This window comes from Oncorhynchus mykiss, chromosome 15, assembly GCF_013265735.2.
Source record: "Oncorhynchus mykiss isolate Arlee chromosome 15, USDA_OmykA_1.1, whole genome shotgun sequence".
Taxonomy (NCBI): domain Eukaryota; kingdom Metazoa; phylum Chordata; class Actinopteri; order Salmoniformes; family Salmonidae; genus Oncorhynchus; species Oncorhynchus mykiss.
The window spans coordinates 21,776,370-21,794,761 of NC_048579.1; the positions used below are offsets into that span (position 1 = coordinate 21,776,370).

An 18,392-nucleotide genomic window follows, 5' to 3' on the forward strand; every position below is an offset into this window, starting at 1 on the left:
TTCCGATTTCTATGGGCACATTAACCAATCAATCAATTTTATTTAGAAAGCCCTTTTTACATCAGCTGATGCCACAAAGTGCTGTCCAGAAACCCAGCCTAAAATCCCAAACAGCAAGCAATGCAGATTTAGAAGCACGGTGGCTAGGAACAACTCCCTAGAAAGGGAAAGTAAGGAACCTAGGAAGAAACCTAGAGAGGAACCAGACTCTGAGGGGTGGCCAGTCCTCTTCTGGCTGTGCCAGGTGGAGATTATAACAGTACATGGCCTAGATGTTCAAACATTCATAGATGACCAGCAGGGTCAAATAATAATAATCACAGTGGTTGTAGAGGGTGCAGGTCAGCACCTCAGGAGTAAATGTCAGTTGGCTTTTCATAGCCGAGCATTCAGAGTTCGAGACAGCAGGTGCGGTAGAGGGAGAGAGAGAGTCGAAAACAGCAGATCCAGGACAAGGTAGCACATCCAGTGAACAGGTCAGGGTTCCATAGCCGCAGGCAGAACAGTTGAAACTGAAGCAGCAGCACGACCAGGTGGACTGGGGACAGCAAGGAGTCATCAGGCCAGGTAGTCCTGAGGCATGGTCCTAGGGCTCAGGTCCTCTGGAAGGGGAGGGAGAGGGAGAGAGAGGGAATTAGACGGAGCATACTTAAATTCACAAAGGACACTGGATAAGACCGGGTAATTAGACCAGATATAACAGACCCTAGCCCCCGACACATAAACTATTGTAGCATAGATACTGGAGGCTGAGACAGGACGGGTTGGGAGACACTATGGCCCCGTCCAATGATACCCCCGAACAGGGCCAGCCAGGCAGGATATAACCCCACCCACTTTACCAAAGCACAACCCCCACACCACTAGAGGGATATCCGCAACCCACCAACTTACTACCCTGAGACAAGGCTGACTATAGCCCATGAAGATCTCCCCCATGGCACGGACCCGAGGGGGCGCCAACCTGGACAGGAAGATCACGTTAGTGACTCAACCCACTCAAGTGACGCACCCTTCCTAGGGACGGCATGGATTGACATGTGCTATCTTGTTTTGAACCGAGTACCCTGCAGAGTATCTGAATTAATAGGATAGGTTTGATTACTTAAGGAATCAGCTTGTCATTTTTGGGCTGTCAAAATGTACTCCTATATGACTGACTGTGACCTCCATGCTCTCGTCCGTCTCTCGTACTCCACAGGGCTCTGTCTTTCCTGGGCGCCAGTCTGTGTCTCTCCCTGATGTTCATCTCCTCCTGGTACTATGCCCTGGTGGCCATGCTGATCGCTGGCTGCATCTACAAGTACATTGAATACAGAGGGTAAGAGTTACCGGATTCCACAGTAGCACGGTACATTGGTTCCCTTATCACAAACAGGACGCATGTTAGATTGTGTTTCTGAGTCCTCCTTCTTCTTGTTCTCTCAATCTTCAGGGCGGAGAAGGAGTGGGGTGATGGTATAAATGGTCTGTCTCTCAATGCCGCCCGCTACGCCCTAATTCGCCTGGAGGAGGCGCCGCCCCACACAAAGAACTGGAGGTGTGTGTGTGTGTGTGTGTGTGTGTGTGTGTGTGTGTGTGTGTGCGTGCGTACGTGGGATTAGGTTTATGTGCAAATACGTTTGTTTGTGCCATCATTGATGCCGCATTTCTGAACAACCAGCAATAACCAACTTTGTGGCTGAACAACCAGCAATAACCAACTTTGTGGCTGAACAACCAGCAATAACCAACTTTGTGGCTGAACAACCAGCAATAACCAACTTTGTGGCTGAACAACCAGCAAAACCAACTTTGTGGCTGAACAACCAGCAATGACCAACTTTGGGGCTGAACAACCAGCAATGACCAACTTTGTGGCTGAACATCCAGCAATAACCAACTTTGTGGCTGAACATCCAGCAATAACCAACTTTGTGGCTGAACAACCAGCAATAACCAACTTTGGGGCTGAACATCCAGCAATGACCAACTTTGTGGCTGAACATCCAGCAATAACCAACTTTGTGGCTGAACATCCAGCAATAACCAACTTTGTGGCTGAACAACCAGCAATAACCAACTTTGTGGCTAAACAACCAGCAATAACCAACTTTGGGGCTTTCTCAACAGTATAATTTTATGCTGGAGAACATAGTGAATTGGTACCATTTGTCATCTGAGTAATCCAGAGAAAGAGTTACTATTTGATGAATCGCTGAACCTTCTATGTAATCTCACTGTAAAAAAAGATACCAGTAAGCCTAAGCATAGCAGCCCCAGGACTGTGCCTGTCCAAAAAGTGGAGCATTTACATCAGGAAAGAATGAGGTCAGTCTTTGGTCCTCTCCCTCATTCACCTGGCATCACCCACAGTCCCATTTCCAGGGAAAGCCCTAATCTACAGCGTCAAAATCAATATTTCTCCCTGTGCCATCTGGCCTGATGAGAATGGCAGGCTACCAAGTACTTACTCCCATACATCGCCCACGCTCGGCTCGCGACGCGCCCCTAAGCCTCTTTACACAGTAGCTGGCAATGTGCCACCAGCCTTCGACAGCAGGACCAACACTGGAGCCGTTAGGAATCCTCCATGTCTGACAAGTAGTATGGAGCTGCGGCTCAGAGGATTGTTTCTTCATTCTATGTAATGTATTCTCAGGGAATTTGGTGATGTTTGTTTATTTTCCCCTGTTCAGAGAAATTAGTAATTGAAGTTGTTAGGTGTATGTCCCATCCTGCATCCTGATATTACCAGGTTCTGACCACTAGATGGTGCTGTATTTTAAAAGCATGGGAACCGGTTAATAACATTCTTTGATGTGGAGCATACCTAGCTAATGTTTTCTCTGTTCCAACATTAAACCAACTCGGAAGTTCAACGATATTCAGAGTTACTCCACAGAAGCCGCTCCTCCGTGTATAATTCCGTGGGCCTAATTCAGATAATGCATGTCATAACAAGGTACCCAGCTCTTCAAGGCAATCTTCCTCCATCCTCTCTCACCTCACCCTCAAATTTTCAGTTGCATCTTGCACCCTACACTGTGATTAGCAGCACTGTGTGTGTGTGTTTGTCTTTCATTATGACTAACCCATGCTGTTACGGCAAAATACAATTTGCTCTTAATTACTTTCCTATACAGATGAAATCGCTTACCCACTCCACAGCACTGATTGGTGAAGTAATGTAATGTTGAGAATCACCTAACAGCACCATCTAGTGGTCAGAACCTGGTAATACCAGGATGTAGTATGGGACATAAACCTAACAACTTCAATGACTAATTACTCTGAACAGGGGAAAGAAAAATCACCAAATTCACTGAAAACTTTACACAGGATGAAGAAACAATACTCTAAGCTGCAGCTCCATTCTACTTGTCAGACATAGAAACATGATACTGAAAACTGGGTAGGATTGGCGTGGGGGGTCCGTGGGTGGGATTGGCGTGAGGTGTGGGGGGTCCGTGGGTGGCTTTTGACCGTTTTGTTGGATTCCTCATATCTTACTCATCGTTAGAAAAAAGTTTGGTCCAAATCGGATGTTAGGTACTATATTTATTTAATATTATATGAATCCTAGAAATGAAAATGGCCAATTTGGGTGCAATCAATTAGGTCAAATTATATTTCAACAAAATAATATTGCAGGAATGCTAATCTTATCTGTTTCTAACTACATAAATGATTTCATAAAATCTGAGATGCTGGGTGTCATGGCTTGCTGAGATGACATGGAACGACCCATTACTTAATCCAATCAGCTGCAGCCATCAGGAATCCCATCAATAGATGTGTTTAAAAGTTCACCTTTAGCCGTGCAGGCTTATGGCAATCTCATTTTGAACTCAAATGTCTGTACAAATGTCACTGCAATGTTCCCAGGTGTTAATACAGATAGCTAGACAATAATCTGAAATTCAATGCCCTTTATCATCTCATCATCAAAGCAATGTGTTGGACCAGTATGGGTCTTGGTCAGCCTTGTATAATACAATACAGTATGACTTGTCTAATGGTTCACCGCACCTGTCTTCCCGGGTCGTAGGCCCCAAATGCTGCTGCTATTGAACCTGGATTCTGACCACGCCGTGAAACACCCACGCCTGCTCTCCTTCTGCACCCAGCTCAAAGCAGGCAAAGGCCTGACTATCGTGGGCTCCGTGCTGGAGGGCACTTACATGACCAAGGAGGCCGAGGTCAAGAAGGCCGAGCAGGTACTGTAGTCACGGGCTCAGCTCATACACCGTGGATAAGTCTCAACAGTCGTAAGTTAGATGTGTCCTATGTGTCTGAGAGAGACCTGTTTAGGGAACCAACCAGAGAGGTTTAGTGGCTGTTGACATTTCCAGTGTTATTCCACTGGCAGAGACTGCCTGCCTTCTACTGGTAGACCAACATAGACATTAATTACCAGGTTGAGTCCATTCCGATTGTGTCAAGTCAGTCTGGCTGTGGTAACTAGTGGAAACCTTTTCTCACTCTTCGTGACTTTCTCCAACAGAACATCAAGTCGTCGATGACGACGGAGCGTACCAAGGGCTTCTGCCACGTGGTGGCGTCGTCCAACCTGCGTGATGGTTTCTCCCACCTCATCCAGACAGCAGGCCTTGGGGGCATGAAACACAACACGGTCCTCATGGCCTGGCCCGGCACCTGGAAACAGTCCAACGACCCCGTATCCTGGAAGAACTTCATCGGTGAGTCAGTGTGACCCACTTGGATTTGAGACCACACCAAAACTGTCTTAACATTAGCTCAGGATGTTTACTTGTCATGTGAGCATAACCCCTATCACATGGTACTAAACCCCATGCAATACCATTACTGAGATGGCGTGCATTCGCTAATTTAACAGCATTTCTCTCTGTCCCCTCCACAGAGACTGTGCGTGAGACCACAGCGGCCCATCAAGCCTTGCTTGTGGCCAAGAACGTGGACAGCTTCCCCACCAACGCGGACCGCCTGGGCCAGGGCACCATAGACGTGTGGTGGGTTGTGCATGATGGAGGACTGCTCATGCTACTGCCCTTCCTCCTTCGCCAGCACAAGGTATCTATAGTGACGCCATTCACAATCTGTTGTGGTGGAATATTACAAACACGCATGCACCGCCAAACGCGCTAACATATGCACACACTTAGTTATTAACACACACAAATAGGGGCACGTATCATTATACACCCATACCCTAGGCTAGGGATGACTTGTGTTCACACTCCCCCTCTCTCTCACTTGCTCTCTCTTCCTGTCTCCCCACGCATCTCAGGTGTGGAGGAAGTGTAAGATGCGTATCTTCACGGTGGCTAATATGGATGACAACAGTATTCAGATGAAGAAGGACCTGCAGATGTTCCTCTACCACCTCCGTCTGGACGCAGAGGTGGAGGTGGTAGAGATGGTGAGCTTACCTGTAGACCTCTGATGCACTGACATCTCCCTATTGACCGATAGCTTGAGATGACGAAACCTGAGGTGTAGCTCAATCAAGTCAAGCACTCTTAAATGTCTCTCATATTTGTCAGTTTCTTTTGATATCCTTAGATATTAAAAGGAAGAAACTGTCGTACTCTGAAGGTCTTGGAAGTGCCTCAAACACTTTAAAAGGAATACAATGTTTCATCAAGGGTCTCCCGAGGGGCGCCGCTTGTCTAATGCACTGCATCTCAGTGCTTGAGGTGTCACTACAGACCCGGGTTAGATCCCAGGCTGTGTCACAGGCGGCTGTGACTGGGAGACTCATGAGGCAGCACACAATTGGCCCAGTGTCGTCCGGGGTTAGGGGAGGGTTAGGCTGGCCGGGATTTCCTTGTCCCAATGCTATCTAGCTGACTTCGGTCACCAGCTGGATGGTGTTTCCTCCGACACGTTGGTGCGTCTGGCTTCCGGGTTAAGCGAGTGGTGTGTCAAAGCAGTGTCGACTTGGCAGGCATGTTTCGGAGGATGCATGGCTCTTGACCTTGGCCTCTCCCTAGTCCGTAGGGCAGTTGCAGTGATGGGAGAAGACTGTAACTACCAATTGGGGAGAAAAAGGGGTAAAAAAGAAAATAGTTTCATCAGGGTTTTGTTAAATATAAAAAATGTGTGATGTTTAGTTTACCCTTTGGATAATGTGTGTGTGTGTGAGTACAGCACGACAGCGACATCTCAGCCTTCACCTATGAGAAGACCCTGGTGATGGAGCAGCGCTCTCAGATGCTGAAACAGATGCAGCTGTCGCGGACGGAGAGGGAGAGAGAGGTAACACCGCCCCCTGTCTGCAGGGCACACTCATTACAACAGTGCAGCAATCGCCCTTCAACATTGTGCCCCAAATGGCACCCTATTCCCTTCATAATACACTACATTTGAACAGGGCCTATAGGCTCTGGGTAAAAGTAGTGCGCTAAATGCAGAATGGGGTGCCATTTGGGATGCACTCCAAGTCAATATGGGAATTAAGCGAGTATTGATATAATCTGTTATTGTTTTGCAACACCTGTATCAGAAAATGAATGGTATTTTCCTTTAGAACTTTATCTTGTAGTGTTTTAAATGCAATGCGATTGTTTCAGGTCTTTCTTGAGTGCACTTACTTTAAGTTGGTCTGTAAAGAGAAAAGTGTCATGGGAATGTGATTTAGTTTGTCAGTGCTTTGGGTCACATTGAACAGCCATGGATGTACCCTGACCTCACTTGGTTGGAAAGCTCTGATATTACCTGGTATTACATTAGGGAGGTCTTATAAGCATACAGTAAATAGATAGGACATACAGTAAATAGATAGGACATACAGTAAATAGATAGGACATACAGTCCCTTCAGAACGTAATTCACCTTTGACTTTTTCCACATTTTGTTGTGTTACAGCCTGAATTTAAAATATATATAGATATTTTTTTATCTCTGGCCTGCACAAAATACCCCATAATGTCTAAGTGAAATTATGTTTTTTGAAATTATTTCACATTAATTAAAATGAAAAGCTGAAATGTCTTAAGTAAATAAGTATTCAACCCCTTTGTTATGGCAAGCCAGAATAAATTCAGGAGTAAAAATGTACATAACAAACCACATAATAAGTTGCATGGAATCACCCTGTGTGCAATAATAGTGTTTAACATGATTTTTGAATGACTACCTCATCTCTGTACCCCACACATACAAGTATCTGTAAGGTCCCTCAGTCGAGGTGTGATTTTCAAGCACAGATTCAATCACAAAGACCAGGGAGGTTTTCCAATGCTTTGCGAAGAAGGGCACCTATTTGTAGATGGGTAAAAAAAAGCAGACATTGAATATCCCTTTGAGCATGATGTTATTAATTACACTTTGGATGGTGTATCAATATACCCAGTCACTACAAAGATACAGGCATCCTTCCTAACTCAGTTGCCGGAGAGGAAGGAAACCGCTCAGGGATTTCTACACGAGGCCAATGATGATTTAAAATAATTAGAGTTTAATGGCTGTGATAGGAGAAAACTGAGGATGGATCAACAACATTGTAGTTGCTCCACAATATTAATCTATATGACAGAGTGAAAAGAAGGAATCCTGTACATAATAAAAATATTCCAAAACGTGCATCCTGTTTTGCAACAAGGCACTAAAGTACAACTGCAAAAATTGTGACAAAGCAATTCACGTTTTTTGTCTTACAAAGTGTTATGTTTGGGGCAAATCCAATACAACACTTGACTGAGTACCACTATCCATATTTTCAAGCATAGTGGTGGCTGCATAATGTTATGGGTAAGCTTATAATAGTTAAGGACTGGGGAGTTTTTCAGGTTAAAAAAACAAAACGGAATGGCGCTAAGCACAGGCAAAATCATAGAGGAAAACCTGGTCCAGTCTGCTTTCCACTTGACACTGGGAGATTAATTCACCTTTCACCAGAACAGTGTAGATGTGGCCTTGTGTTTTAGGTTATTGGAGTTGCTTACCAGGAAGACTGTGAATGTTCCTGAGTGGCCAGGTTAGTTTGTAAATCTATTTGAAAATATATGGCAAGACCTGAAAATGGTTATCTAGCAATGATCAACAACCAATTTGACAGAGCTTGAAGAATTTTTAAAATAATAATGGGCAAATGTTGCACAATCCATGTATGGAAAGCTCTTAAAGGCTTACCCAGAAAGACTCACAGCTGTAATCGCTGCCAAAGGTGTGTCTACAATGTATTGAATCAGGGGTATGAATACTTATTATTTCATTTTCAAAAAAATTGCTACAAATCATTATGGGGTATTGTGTGTAGATGGATGAGAAAGCAAATCAATTGAATCCATTTTGAATTCAGGCTGTAACACAACAAACTGTGGAATAAGTCAAGGGGTGTGAATACTTTCTGAAGTCACTGTATTGTTTTAAACATTTGTCATTTTAGTCATTTAGCAGACACTCTTATCCAGAGCGACTTACGTGAGCAATCAGGGTTAAATACCTTGCTCAAGGGCACTTTTTTCAACTAGTCGGCTCAGGGATTTCGAACCAGCAACCTTTCGGAAACTAGCCCAACACTCTACCTGCCACCCCTGTATGTTATTGGTTTGTGTGTATCAGGGCTATCCTAGCCCACCTTGGCCTAGTGTTCGTTGTATGACCTTTGGCCCCCTCTCCTGTCTGGCTGCGTATGCGGTACGGGGCAACACGGCCCTCAGATTCAGAGTATCACTGACTCGTCACGTAGCTCCATCAGGAGGAATAACCAAACCGGAGCCACGGGCTCAGAATCTGGCCCCATTCGAGAGCTGGAGGACACACAGGAGGACGAGGTAGCCAACACCCACCATCTGTACCCCCAATGCCCCTGTGACTGCAGCCCCTCGCCCCCACTGAGACTACCATTACACCCCAGTCACCAACCCTCAGAGACCACACTCTTACACAGCCACATCCACAGCTGCTAACAGTCCGGGACCTAAAGTAAGTTAAAGCCCAGTCAAAACGTCCAGTTAAAGTCATCCCCGGATAGACTCTCTATGGTAGATGGTGACCGTGGCTGTGTAACTGTGCAGGTTACTCACCGTAGTGGCATAATGGACGTCATGGACTCACCTCATTCCGCATGCGTGCACTGTGGTGAAATCCTCCTTTTATGTTCATCTCTCCTTTCTCCACTCATCCCTCTCCACCTGGTTAATTCTCCGTGGACGTCACCATTACTCCATCTCACTGTGTTGTAGCTCCAGACAGTACTTTGTGCCTCACTCCTTATTAAAGGGATATTGGCTTGTTTAGAGAACACTGGTGTTGTTTTGCACGTCATGGATTTTGATTTGATTGTGTTAGTCAGTCATAAATGCTTTTACAATGTCTGTTGATTGTCTTAGTGGTGTTGTTGTTGCTACCAGGCAAGGTTACTATAGTAACTGAAACTAAAACTAATTAGGAAAAAACTATTCAGTAAACTGAAATAAAATCATTAAAAACCTGTTTGGAAAAACTACAACTATACAGAAACTATTATCTTTAACTCCAAAAATAACTAAATAAAATGTAAAAAAACATAATGAATTATGTTCATTAATTAATTAATTTTCAACTTTAGGCAAAAATCTAATGTGGTGTTCAATAGGGTTTTCATGCTTTTTGAGGGTTTTCAAGCTACTGAATCTGGATGGGAAATGTGTCCGGGAGATGTCGATGTTTCTAATAGGCCTAGCTTGTGCCTCACTATCACTAGCTCTCACCAGCTATAAGGGAAAGAATTGGCTAGATAGCTAACTTGATTATGTTTACATGTTCTACTAAAAAGCATTAGATTGGTGTAAACATGGGCGAGAGAGAGTTTTCTTCCACCATACTTTTTGAACCAGTCTGTGCTGTTATTTTAAAATCCAAGTCGCATTGAGATTTACTTTATAATTTAAACCTAACTAATGACCTGACCCATGACCTTAAGTATTACTGCCCCTCATTTGCAAGAAGTGTCATCCTAAAAAACACACAAGTAACTATACAACACCAATGGCCCCTAGCGTCCCATGCATGCTTTCTGTCTCTAAAACGAAATCATGTAAAAAAATTAATATTAATATTTTTACTTAACCTAAGTAAAAAGGAGTAAATCTAAACAGAATTTTCCCAAAAATTAAAAAAATGAATAGAAAAAAAACAAATATAAAAACAGAACTATAATAACCTACCTGGTTTGTGCAACTCTATGGTTTCTAGCCTGTAGTCTCTCTCTCTCTCTCTTCTTCTCTCTTGCTCTCTCTATCACTCTCTCATCATCTCCCTCTGCTTCAGGCCCAGCTGATCCATGACAGAAACACGGCGTCTCACGCCGCACTTAACGACAAGGCCGACGCTGGCCCTGACCGGGTCCACATGACCTGGACCAAGGATAAGTTCCTCACCGAGCGCAACCGCAACCGCGCCGAGGCCAGCATGGGCGTGCGCGACATCTTCAACATGAAACCGTAAGTCAGGTGCTACGTATGAACCCTCTTATCCTTAAACCTTCCAGAGCCAAAATGGAGGAGCCAAGTGGACAGTTGCTCACACTGCAGGTGCCCCAGAGCCTGCCGGTTTGAAATGGTTACATGGCCTGCATGGTGTGTGTTCAGGCTGCGTTGGCATGTTCCATGTTGACCTGTTTGACTGTGTGTGTTTGTGGACACATCCAGTGCATGGCCCCACCACGCAGACCACATGCATTGTCTGAACTAATGATCATCATGTCTTTGTGTCTCAGAACCCACCATCTCAAAAAGGCAGATATAACCACTAGTACATGACATAGCCCAAAATTGTAACAAGCCCAAATATGATTTGGATACTATAAAGACCGTTTTTAAAGGGATAATTCACTTCCAAATCAAAGTTTGTCTGATGTTTTTGCACTTCTTGACTACTTTTGAGTAATGAAAACATCTGACTTTGACCATCCCTTTAAACTGAGGGAAGTGTTTAACTGTGGGGTGGTTGTTATGTGCGACAGTAGACATGCAAGGGGTTTCTATAAAACATCTAAGTCGGTTTCTGTTGTTTTGTCTCGTTTTCCTCCTTCTAGAGAGTGGGAGAGTCTGTAAGTCACATTTCTCTTTGCCGTAGTGCCTTAGGCTGTGTGTGTGAATGTCTGTGGACAGTAGTCATTTTCTGTCTCCTCCATATTGTTGACCTCCCAGCCACTGGGACTATGTGCGTGTCTGTGTGTGTGCATGCAAGTGTGTTTGTGTGTGTGTGTTTGTTTGTGTGTGCGTACCTATGTGATGGGAGGGTACACATGTCATGTTATGTAGCATGTGCAATCAAAATTGCGCTTTCCATACAGATCTTAGCCGTGTAAACAATATTGCTTTATTTCCCATGCATCTGTTCCGTATAGGAATAGAACCAAAGAATTAAGAATATCAGTGGTCCAAAATCCATTTCAATTGGTCATTGCAATCAACATGATATTGTCCTTAAATCTCAACTGGGTGGAAAGCGTATGTTTTTTTTGGAAGTGTCTCGTTGTATTTGTGATGTGGCGATTTCTGCTTCAAACCATTTGCATATCATGCTCTGCATTTTTGGTGTTGCTGTGCACTCTAACTCAAGAAGGGCTATCAATGTTACACCCAATATCACATTGAACTGGTCAATTGAATATTGGAATACTGTGTATACAACGCAGTGCTAGGAACCAGGTAGTTTGACTCCTGGATGCTAATTGGCTATATCAGACAATATACCACAGGTATGATGCAAAACTACTTGTTTACTGTTCTTTTTATGTTGGTAACTGGTTTACAATAGCAACAAGGCACCTCAGGGTTGTGTGCTATATGGCCAATATATCACTGCTAAAGGCTGTATCCAGGCACTCCTCCTCAGGCCTTATTGCTTAGTTATACAATGGAATATTTCATACCCACAGGCTTGCCCATTGTATCTGTCAGTATACCAGGTCTACAATAGTTTATCCTCTCTACCACCCTACTGCCACTGCTGCTGTTTGAAGTGTGCTGCTGCTTTGACTGCCCATCCTGAGCCTTAATTCAGAGTGACATAACTCCTAGGACTTCACTATCATAACCACCAGCTGACCTGCTTCATGTTCTCATCTGTGTGCTAAAGGCTGCCAATCTGACAATAACACTGTAATTGTTCATTTAAAAAAACATGATCAGGAAGTGTTTTGTCAATCATTAATGAATGTTTAGACTAATGAGTGTTACGTGAGAAGAGTGACAGATTAGTTAGTTTTACTTTCCATGTTTCTAGTTAGGATTCAATGTAAAGAGCTTTGAGCTTCTGAAAAAGTGTTATGTAAATCCAGTCCATTAATATTATTGGAGAAGTCAGGGACAGAAGTTAGAGGGTCAGGGTTGTGTTTGGGTTGAGCCTGCTCTTCTTCACTGTCACCCTTGTGTGGTATAGGAACCAGTCCAACGTGCGCCGGATGCACACTGCGGTCAAGCTGAACGAGGTGGTGGTCAACAAATCACAGGGAGCCCACCTGGTCCTGCTCAACATGCCGGGACCGCCCAAAAACAGAGGGGGCGACGAGAACTGTATCCTTTACAGCCAAATGTCTGTTTATTCAAATTTGACTATGCATGTGTTTTAAATTGTGCGTTGCTTAGTTGAATATGTTTAGCCCAAGTTAACTTGAATGGCATCTTCATCAGCAGTCTGACGAGGTCGAGGATGATCTCTTTACAAAGTTTGTTTAGTTAATAGTTAAGTTGTTGATTGTACACTATATATACAAAGGTATGTGGACACCCCTTCAAATTAGTGTTCTCTCAAACATTTTTTCCGCACTGAGCAAATTTCAGGTCTGCTGAGTGCAAACTTGAATGTGTGAAAATTCCGTGCAACTACAAATGATCTATAACTGGGCTAATAACTTACTAACTAGCAAAGTACAAGAACAAAATGTGCACGTGACTACATGTAGCTCTCGCTTTGATCTCAAAACAAGTGCATCTACTCACAATCGCTCATGCTGTAAACACAGTCCAGTTCAAGTGAATGGCACAGATCCATATATGGCAATGGTCTATTTGGCCTACAGGAGCTCTGATTGTGTATATGCCACACAGGTCTGTGTAGAGTACGGGTTGAGTAGTGCCTGTCAATGAAATAGAATCTTACTCCGATGCGTTCTGCCGACAACAAAATCTCTTGCATAGTTTGTTTTGTTTCGGTATGTTGCATTGAAAGTGGTTTATATTGTGTTGATTCGATCACAATTCCCACGGTAAAGGGAAGCGTTAATAGTGTTAACAGGGAAAACTATAAAACAATGGTCACCAACCTTTTCTGAGTCAAGAAGATCCCTTTGAGTCAAAATGCAAGGCGAGATCTGTTCAGATTTATATTTTAACATGACTTAAAAAACATAAGCCTATGCAACATTAACCAATTAAAAACAGCCCTGTAGCGATGAGGTTTGTGCTGTAAGCTATAGGCCCAATACATTATCACCACATACGGGCTTTTCTTGAATTGCCCTGCCAGTGCATTGATGTTCGGGACATTTCAAAATTTGAGGGTGGCTATATGACACCATATCCAAAAAATAGGAACACAAAGCTTTATTGTTGGGTTTTTTACAGAAATGTTTGGCAATCGACTAGGAATGCCTTGGAGATGTGGTTGGTGACCACTGCTCTTGAAAGTTGAGTGAAATTCAATCCTGTGCTTCTCTCCTAGAGGGAACATTGGCTGACAGACATTCAACGTGGCACTATCATAGGATGCCACCTTTCCAACAAGTCAGTCCGTCAAATTTCTGGCCTGCTAGAGCTGCCCCGGTCAACTGTAAGTGCTGTTATGGTAGGCCACACAAGCTCACAGAACAGAACTGTCGAGTGCGCGTAGCACGTAAAAATCATCTGTCCTCGGTTACAACACTCACTACCGAAGAAAGTCCCCACAGCAATGTTCCAACATCTAGTGGAAAGCCTTCCCAAATGAGTGCAGGCTGTTATAGCAGCAAAGGGGGGACCAACTCCATATTAATACCCATGATTTTGTAATGTGATGTTCAACGAGCAGGAGTCCACATGCTTTTAGTCATGTAGTGTATCTTTAAAGCGTACTAGAACTAATAGCTTCAGAGCTAATGTACTCCCCTTGTCACGTGAGCTGCATAAACCCCTGTCATGTGATGTGACTTGTTTCCTCTTTGACCCTTGGCGTCTCAGACATGGAGTTCCTGGAGGTTCTGCTGGAGGGTCTCAACCGGGTCCTCCTGGTCCGTGGGGGCGGACGCGAGGTCATCACTATCTACTCTTAAACGCTTGCGGCCACAAAACCTTGGGGTTACTGGGGGATTGTCAGAGGGGGGGCCATGTTACTGGACAGAGGGCTTTTTAGCCTCGGAAGGGATGACCAATCAGGGCAGTGTGATGTCATAGCATCAGCCTGATTCGTGGAAAGAGCACATGTATCCTGGGGCCTATCTATCACGTCGACCGACTGGAGGATAGAGCATTCTGACACTAACGTTTTAATCTGACACGTGTTAATGTTTATTGTATGGATGTTCTTCCTTTTTTCCCCCTTCACTCCCTCTCTATGTTCAGTATTCATGTCTGTTCATGGTAATTGTGTATCATAATCAGCAGAGGACCACAGGGTTAATATGGACATGGGCTGTGTCTGAAATGGCATCCGAGTCCCTATATAGTGGACTATTTTTGACCCTTTGGCCCTATATCATTTCGGACACAGCCATAGTCTCTCTAGTTTGTCCATCTTTGCCCTCATTTTGGTTTTGGCTTTGTCCTCATCTTTCAAGTACGATTCAGATTGAGGAGGCACAAAGTCAATGTGCTGCCTTTTAAGATCTCCCTTAGCTCAGAACCAAATCGACTTTGAATCCTGAAAGAGATGAATACGGTTCCTGCTCTCACCTATTATCTAAAAACTCAATAGGAATGTTGTTATCTAGAATAATATGCTTCTGTGACTCTTTCCAGTATCCTAGCCCACAGCGGAGCTCTGTTAGAACGGAAGGAGGCAGCAAGTCCAAAAAAAGCATACTTTTATTCTGTTCCACAGATCAGGATGTTGCTATGGCTTTCCAAAGATCCATTGTCCCTTGGTTATTAAAGGGGGGGGGTCATATTTTGGAGGTGTTCTGCCCTACTGGTATCCTCGTATACCCCCTGAAGTTACTCACAGCGGAGTTCAGTCAACCTCAATTCTAATTGAGGAAGTTAGGGGGTCTAACGCAGAAGCGGATCCACCTTGTTAATCCATACTAGGACTAGGGGGAACTAGGTTTATTCATGTATTTAATTTGTTGTTAATTGTCGTCTTGTTGTTGAGTGCAGCACAACATCTGAAAGAGGTCTGTGTATGGGGTGGGGAGCTTTGGCAAGGATAGGCCCAAGGATTTTAATGTGCAATAGATGCTGTTGATGTGGTGAATTGCAGACGGGCCTGAGACACAGAAGGTGGTCCACCTTGCCTGGTGGGGTCTCCTTAATTGACCCTGTTTTATTGGCTCTGTAACATTGGTCAAAGTCCCCGACTTCAGCCATTGCTTTAAGAAATAGCCGTAGTATATATCCTAGTATTTAGCCTATGTTAACTGTGTTACACCCAATACACAGCATAAAGCATATTTATTTATGTTGGGATTATTGGAAATTGTATGCAAGGGTGCAGGGAATGAAAGTAGTTTTTTGTAAAGAGCCTATTTTCAGGTACAGGAGTGCTGCTTTAAATTCACGTACCGTTCCACAGCTTCACAAATCTAGGACAACTGGGGTCATCAAGGTATTTCACCTACCAGAGCCCATTGGATATATACATCAACATATAGGAAAATCACGAGATGGTTTGACACTAACACTAAATCTGAATTAATCATCAACTCAAGAATTTGTCCACTTCTCTGTGACCCTCAAATCGGTCATTGTGTTGCTTGACAGCTTAAACAGAAGGAAATGTGCTTGTTGGAGTCATCCTCTGATGGCCTAGCCACTGTTGACTGTTCGGGTACTGTAGGCTCATTTTCAGCACGGTGTCGTTAGAGACATTGACACTCAGCGTTTTGCACAGTCTTCGATGTACAGTACTGCACTGATACGGTAGATTGCATTGCATTGTTTGGCTCTGATAATAGAAGTATTTAGGCTGGGATGTTGTAATACAGTGATGCCACCACATTCAAATGGCTGTGATTTGTGAGTATCACGTCTATCACAGGACACCAAACCAAGATTCTGTACTGGAATAGAAAAGTCTCATTATGAAATAGCTATGTCCCATGTTGTGCTCCGAACCATCAATGTTTTCTCTCTCTGATGAGCACCATGCAGAGTGGGTAGGTGAGTAGAGTTTGTGAAAACATGCGGTCTCATAGGTCAATCATATAGGTGTGGTCTGTAGGTATCAGTTGATCATACTGTTCAATGTCAGGATTTGTTCTTATGTTATTTGTGTTTTAATTGTACGTGCATATTCTCTAGGTTTCATCTTTTCAACTGACCATGATGAATCATTTTGACTTTGTATAGGAAGAAACGTGCCAAAAAGACTAAGGCTGAAAGTATATGCTTGTCAATGTCAGCCACAGTACACGCGCCAACTGTCGCCCGTGCTTGTAGGGTGGGGGAAAAAGCAAGATCACTTTCAAATTGTAAATACAATATACGTTATTATAACCAGTTAATGCTTTTGATTTGGAGACGCACAGAGGTCAACACATTTGAACTCAAATTCTTACCTAACAGACCATTTTGATGAGCAACACTGAGTTTGTGGTTACAAAATGAGTTCCTTTTAGGCTACATAACAACAGTGGAAGGAATGGCATCTGTGATTTCTAGGGCATGTGAAGCCCAGTGTTATAGGAAGTAGGAAGTCACCAGATATAAGAAACTATTGGGGCAAAGAAAGGAAGGAATCACTCATCAAACTCTTCTGTATTTACATCCACAGTTTGTTTTGAAACCTTTTCGTAGCTGTGCAGTATTTTATAACCAGAACATTGTATTTTTCTACAGTATGTCATGAAAACAACCTGTCTTTTGTTGTAGCGTCGACCATCAGACAATGTTTTTATGTTTCCGGTGTGTTTTTGTTTTGTTTTTCCGACATACACCTGTGTAACTTGTAGTCATAGTGTCTGTTTGCACTTAACTGTTATGTTATACTTGATTTTCTGATAACACTCTTTAAGTGTTACTTTTCAGGACTGGAGTATTTCGATTTTATGGAGGTGTGGGGTGGATGGGGGGGTGGAGGAGGTATATATTTCAAGTTGTTTGCAGATCTGTTTTGTTTGTGTTTTTCTCAAACACATTGGAAACACAGACTTTGGCAGAGATTTCACCGAAATGATTTTTGAGGAGCCAGTTGGAGGATGGGTTATGTTACTGATTTTAAGTTAATTGAAAATGTATTTTTATTTTAGGTTTTTAGCCACCAAAGATACAATCTTTGAGTCTGTGATATGAAACGTCACATTGTTAATAGTGTAAGAAATAAAGTTTAACTAAAAACAGCACAGCTTGCTTACTTGAGCTGAATAGCAGCAAAAGAGATGACTTCAAACCTTTTTTAGAGGACACAAAACTAAGACTTCTGGGTGACAGTATAGCAAGCAGTATATGTTCCATTTACCTGGTTAAAGTGACGAGAGAATGTAATCTACCTCAAGGGGGCCATGGAGGCTTCATCGAAGGAGAAGCAACCTGTCGAATCGCTTTCTCTTTTCTCTGTACATAGTTACAATCTTTTATATGAAGCGATTATTAGCGATTGGGGAGTGAGCCTCCATTCTGAGGGAGAACCAGCGTGTGTGTGTGTGTGTGTGTGTGTGTGTGTGTGTGTGTGCACACCTCACATATTGTACTCTAGTAGGAGTTACTTTTGGGAGCATGCGTAGCGAAGGGTAGCCCTTTAAATTATATCTGTGCCTCTGAGTAATGAATAAATAAAAGTGCTGAAATATGTCTGAACTGTACAAACTCCTGTCATTTTTTAAAATGTTTTTCACTATATTAAAGTATTTATTTTAACATTGTAATATCTCCTAATCCAAGTAGTGTGCTGAGATAAGTATATTGTGTAGAATGGACATAGTGCATTCGAGAAGTATTCAGACCCCTTGACTTTTCCTACATTTTGTTAAGTTACAGCCTTATTCTAAAATGGATTAAATATAATTTTTTTCTCAGCAATCTACACACAATACCTCATAATGACAAAGTGAAAACAGTTTTTTTTTAAATACATTTGCAAATGCATTACAAATACAAAATAACTTATGTACATAAGTATTCAGACCCTTTGTTATGAGACTCGAAATTGAGCTCAGGTGCATCCTGTTTCCATTGATCATCCTTGAGATGTTTCTACAACTTGGATTGGGGTCCACCTGTGGTAAATTCAATTGATTGGACATGATTTGGTCACTGTAGTTCCTCTGTAGAGATGGGAGAACCTTCTAGAAGGACAGCCATCTCTGC

At 43.1% G+C, this 18,392-nt stretch overlaps 1 protein-coding gene across 6 annotated transcripts in view; it reads left to right on the forward strand.

Moving 5' to 3' along the window:
• slc12a7b (solute carrier family 12 member 7b) overlaps positions 1–17,882 on the forward strand; it is a 64,497-nt gene extending 46,615 nt beyond the window's left edge. For 3 of the 6 annotated variants that reach the window (XM_021562701.2, XM_021562703.2, XM_021562704.2), the window contains exons 15-26: positions 1,202–1,321; positions 1,436–1,540; positions 4,031–4,199; positions 4,487–4,682; positions 4,865–5,034; positions 5,252–5,383; positions 6,115–6,222; positions 8,628–8,741; positions 10,219–10,391; positions 10,985–10,999; positions 12,337–12,470; positions 14,112–17,882. In XM_021562701.2, the coding sequence (XP_021418376.1) occupies positions 1,202–1,321; positions 1,436–1,540; positions 4,031–4,199; positions 4,487–4,682; positions 4,865–5,034; positions 5,252–5,383; positions 6,115–6,222; positions 8,628–8,741; positions 10,219–10,391; positions 10,985–10,999; positions 12,337–12,470; positions 14,112–14,203 (1,528 nt within the window). In that variant the 3' untranslated portion in view covers positions 14,204–17,882. The remainder of the gene's footprint in view (positions 1–1,201; positions 1,322–1,435; positions 1,541–4,030; positions 4,200–4,486; positions 4,683–4,864; positions 5,035–5,251; positions 5,384–6,114; positions 6,223–8,627; positions 8,742–10,218; positions 10,392–10,984; positions 11,000–12,336; positions 12,471–14,111) is intronic. The other 3 variants (XM_021562705.2, XM_021562702.2, XM_021562706.2) reach the window with 3 other exon arrangements.
• The last annotated feature ends 510 nt before the right edge of the window (positions 17,883–18,392 follow it).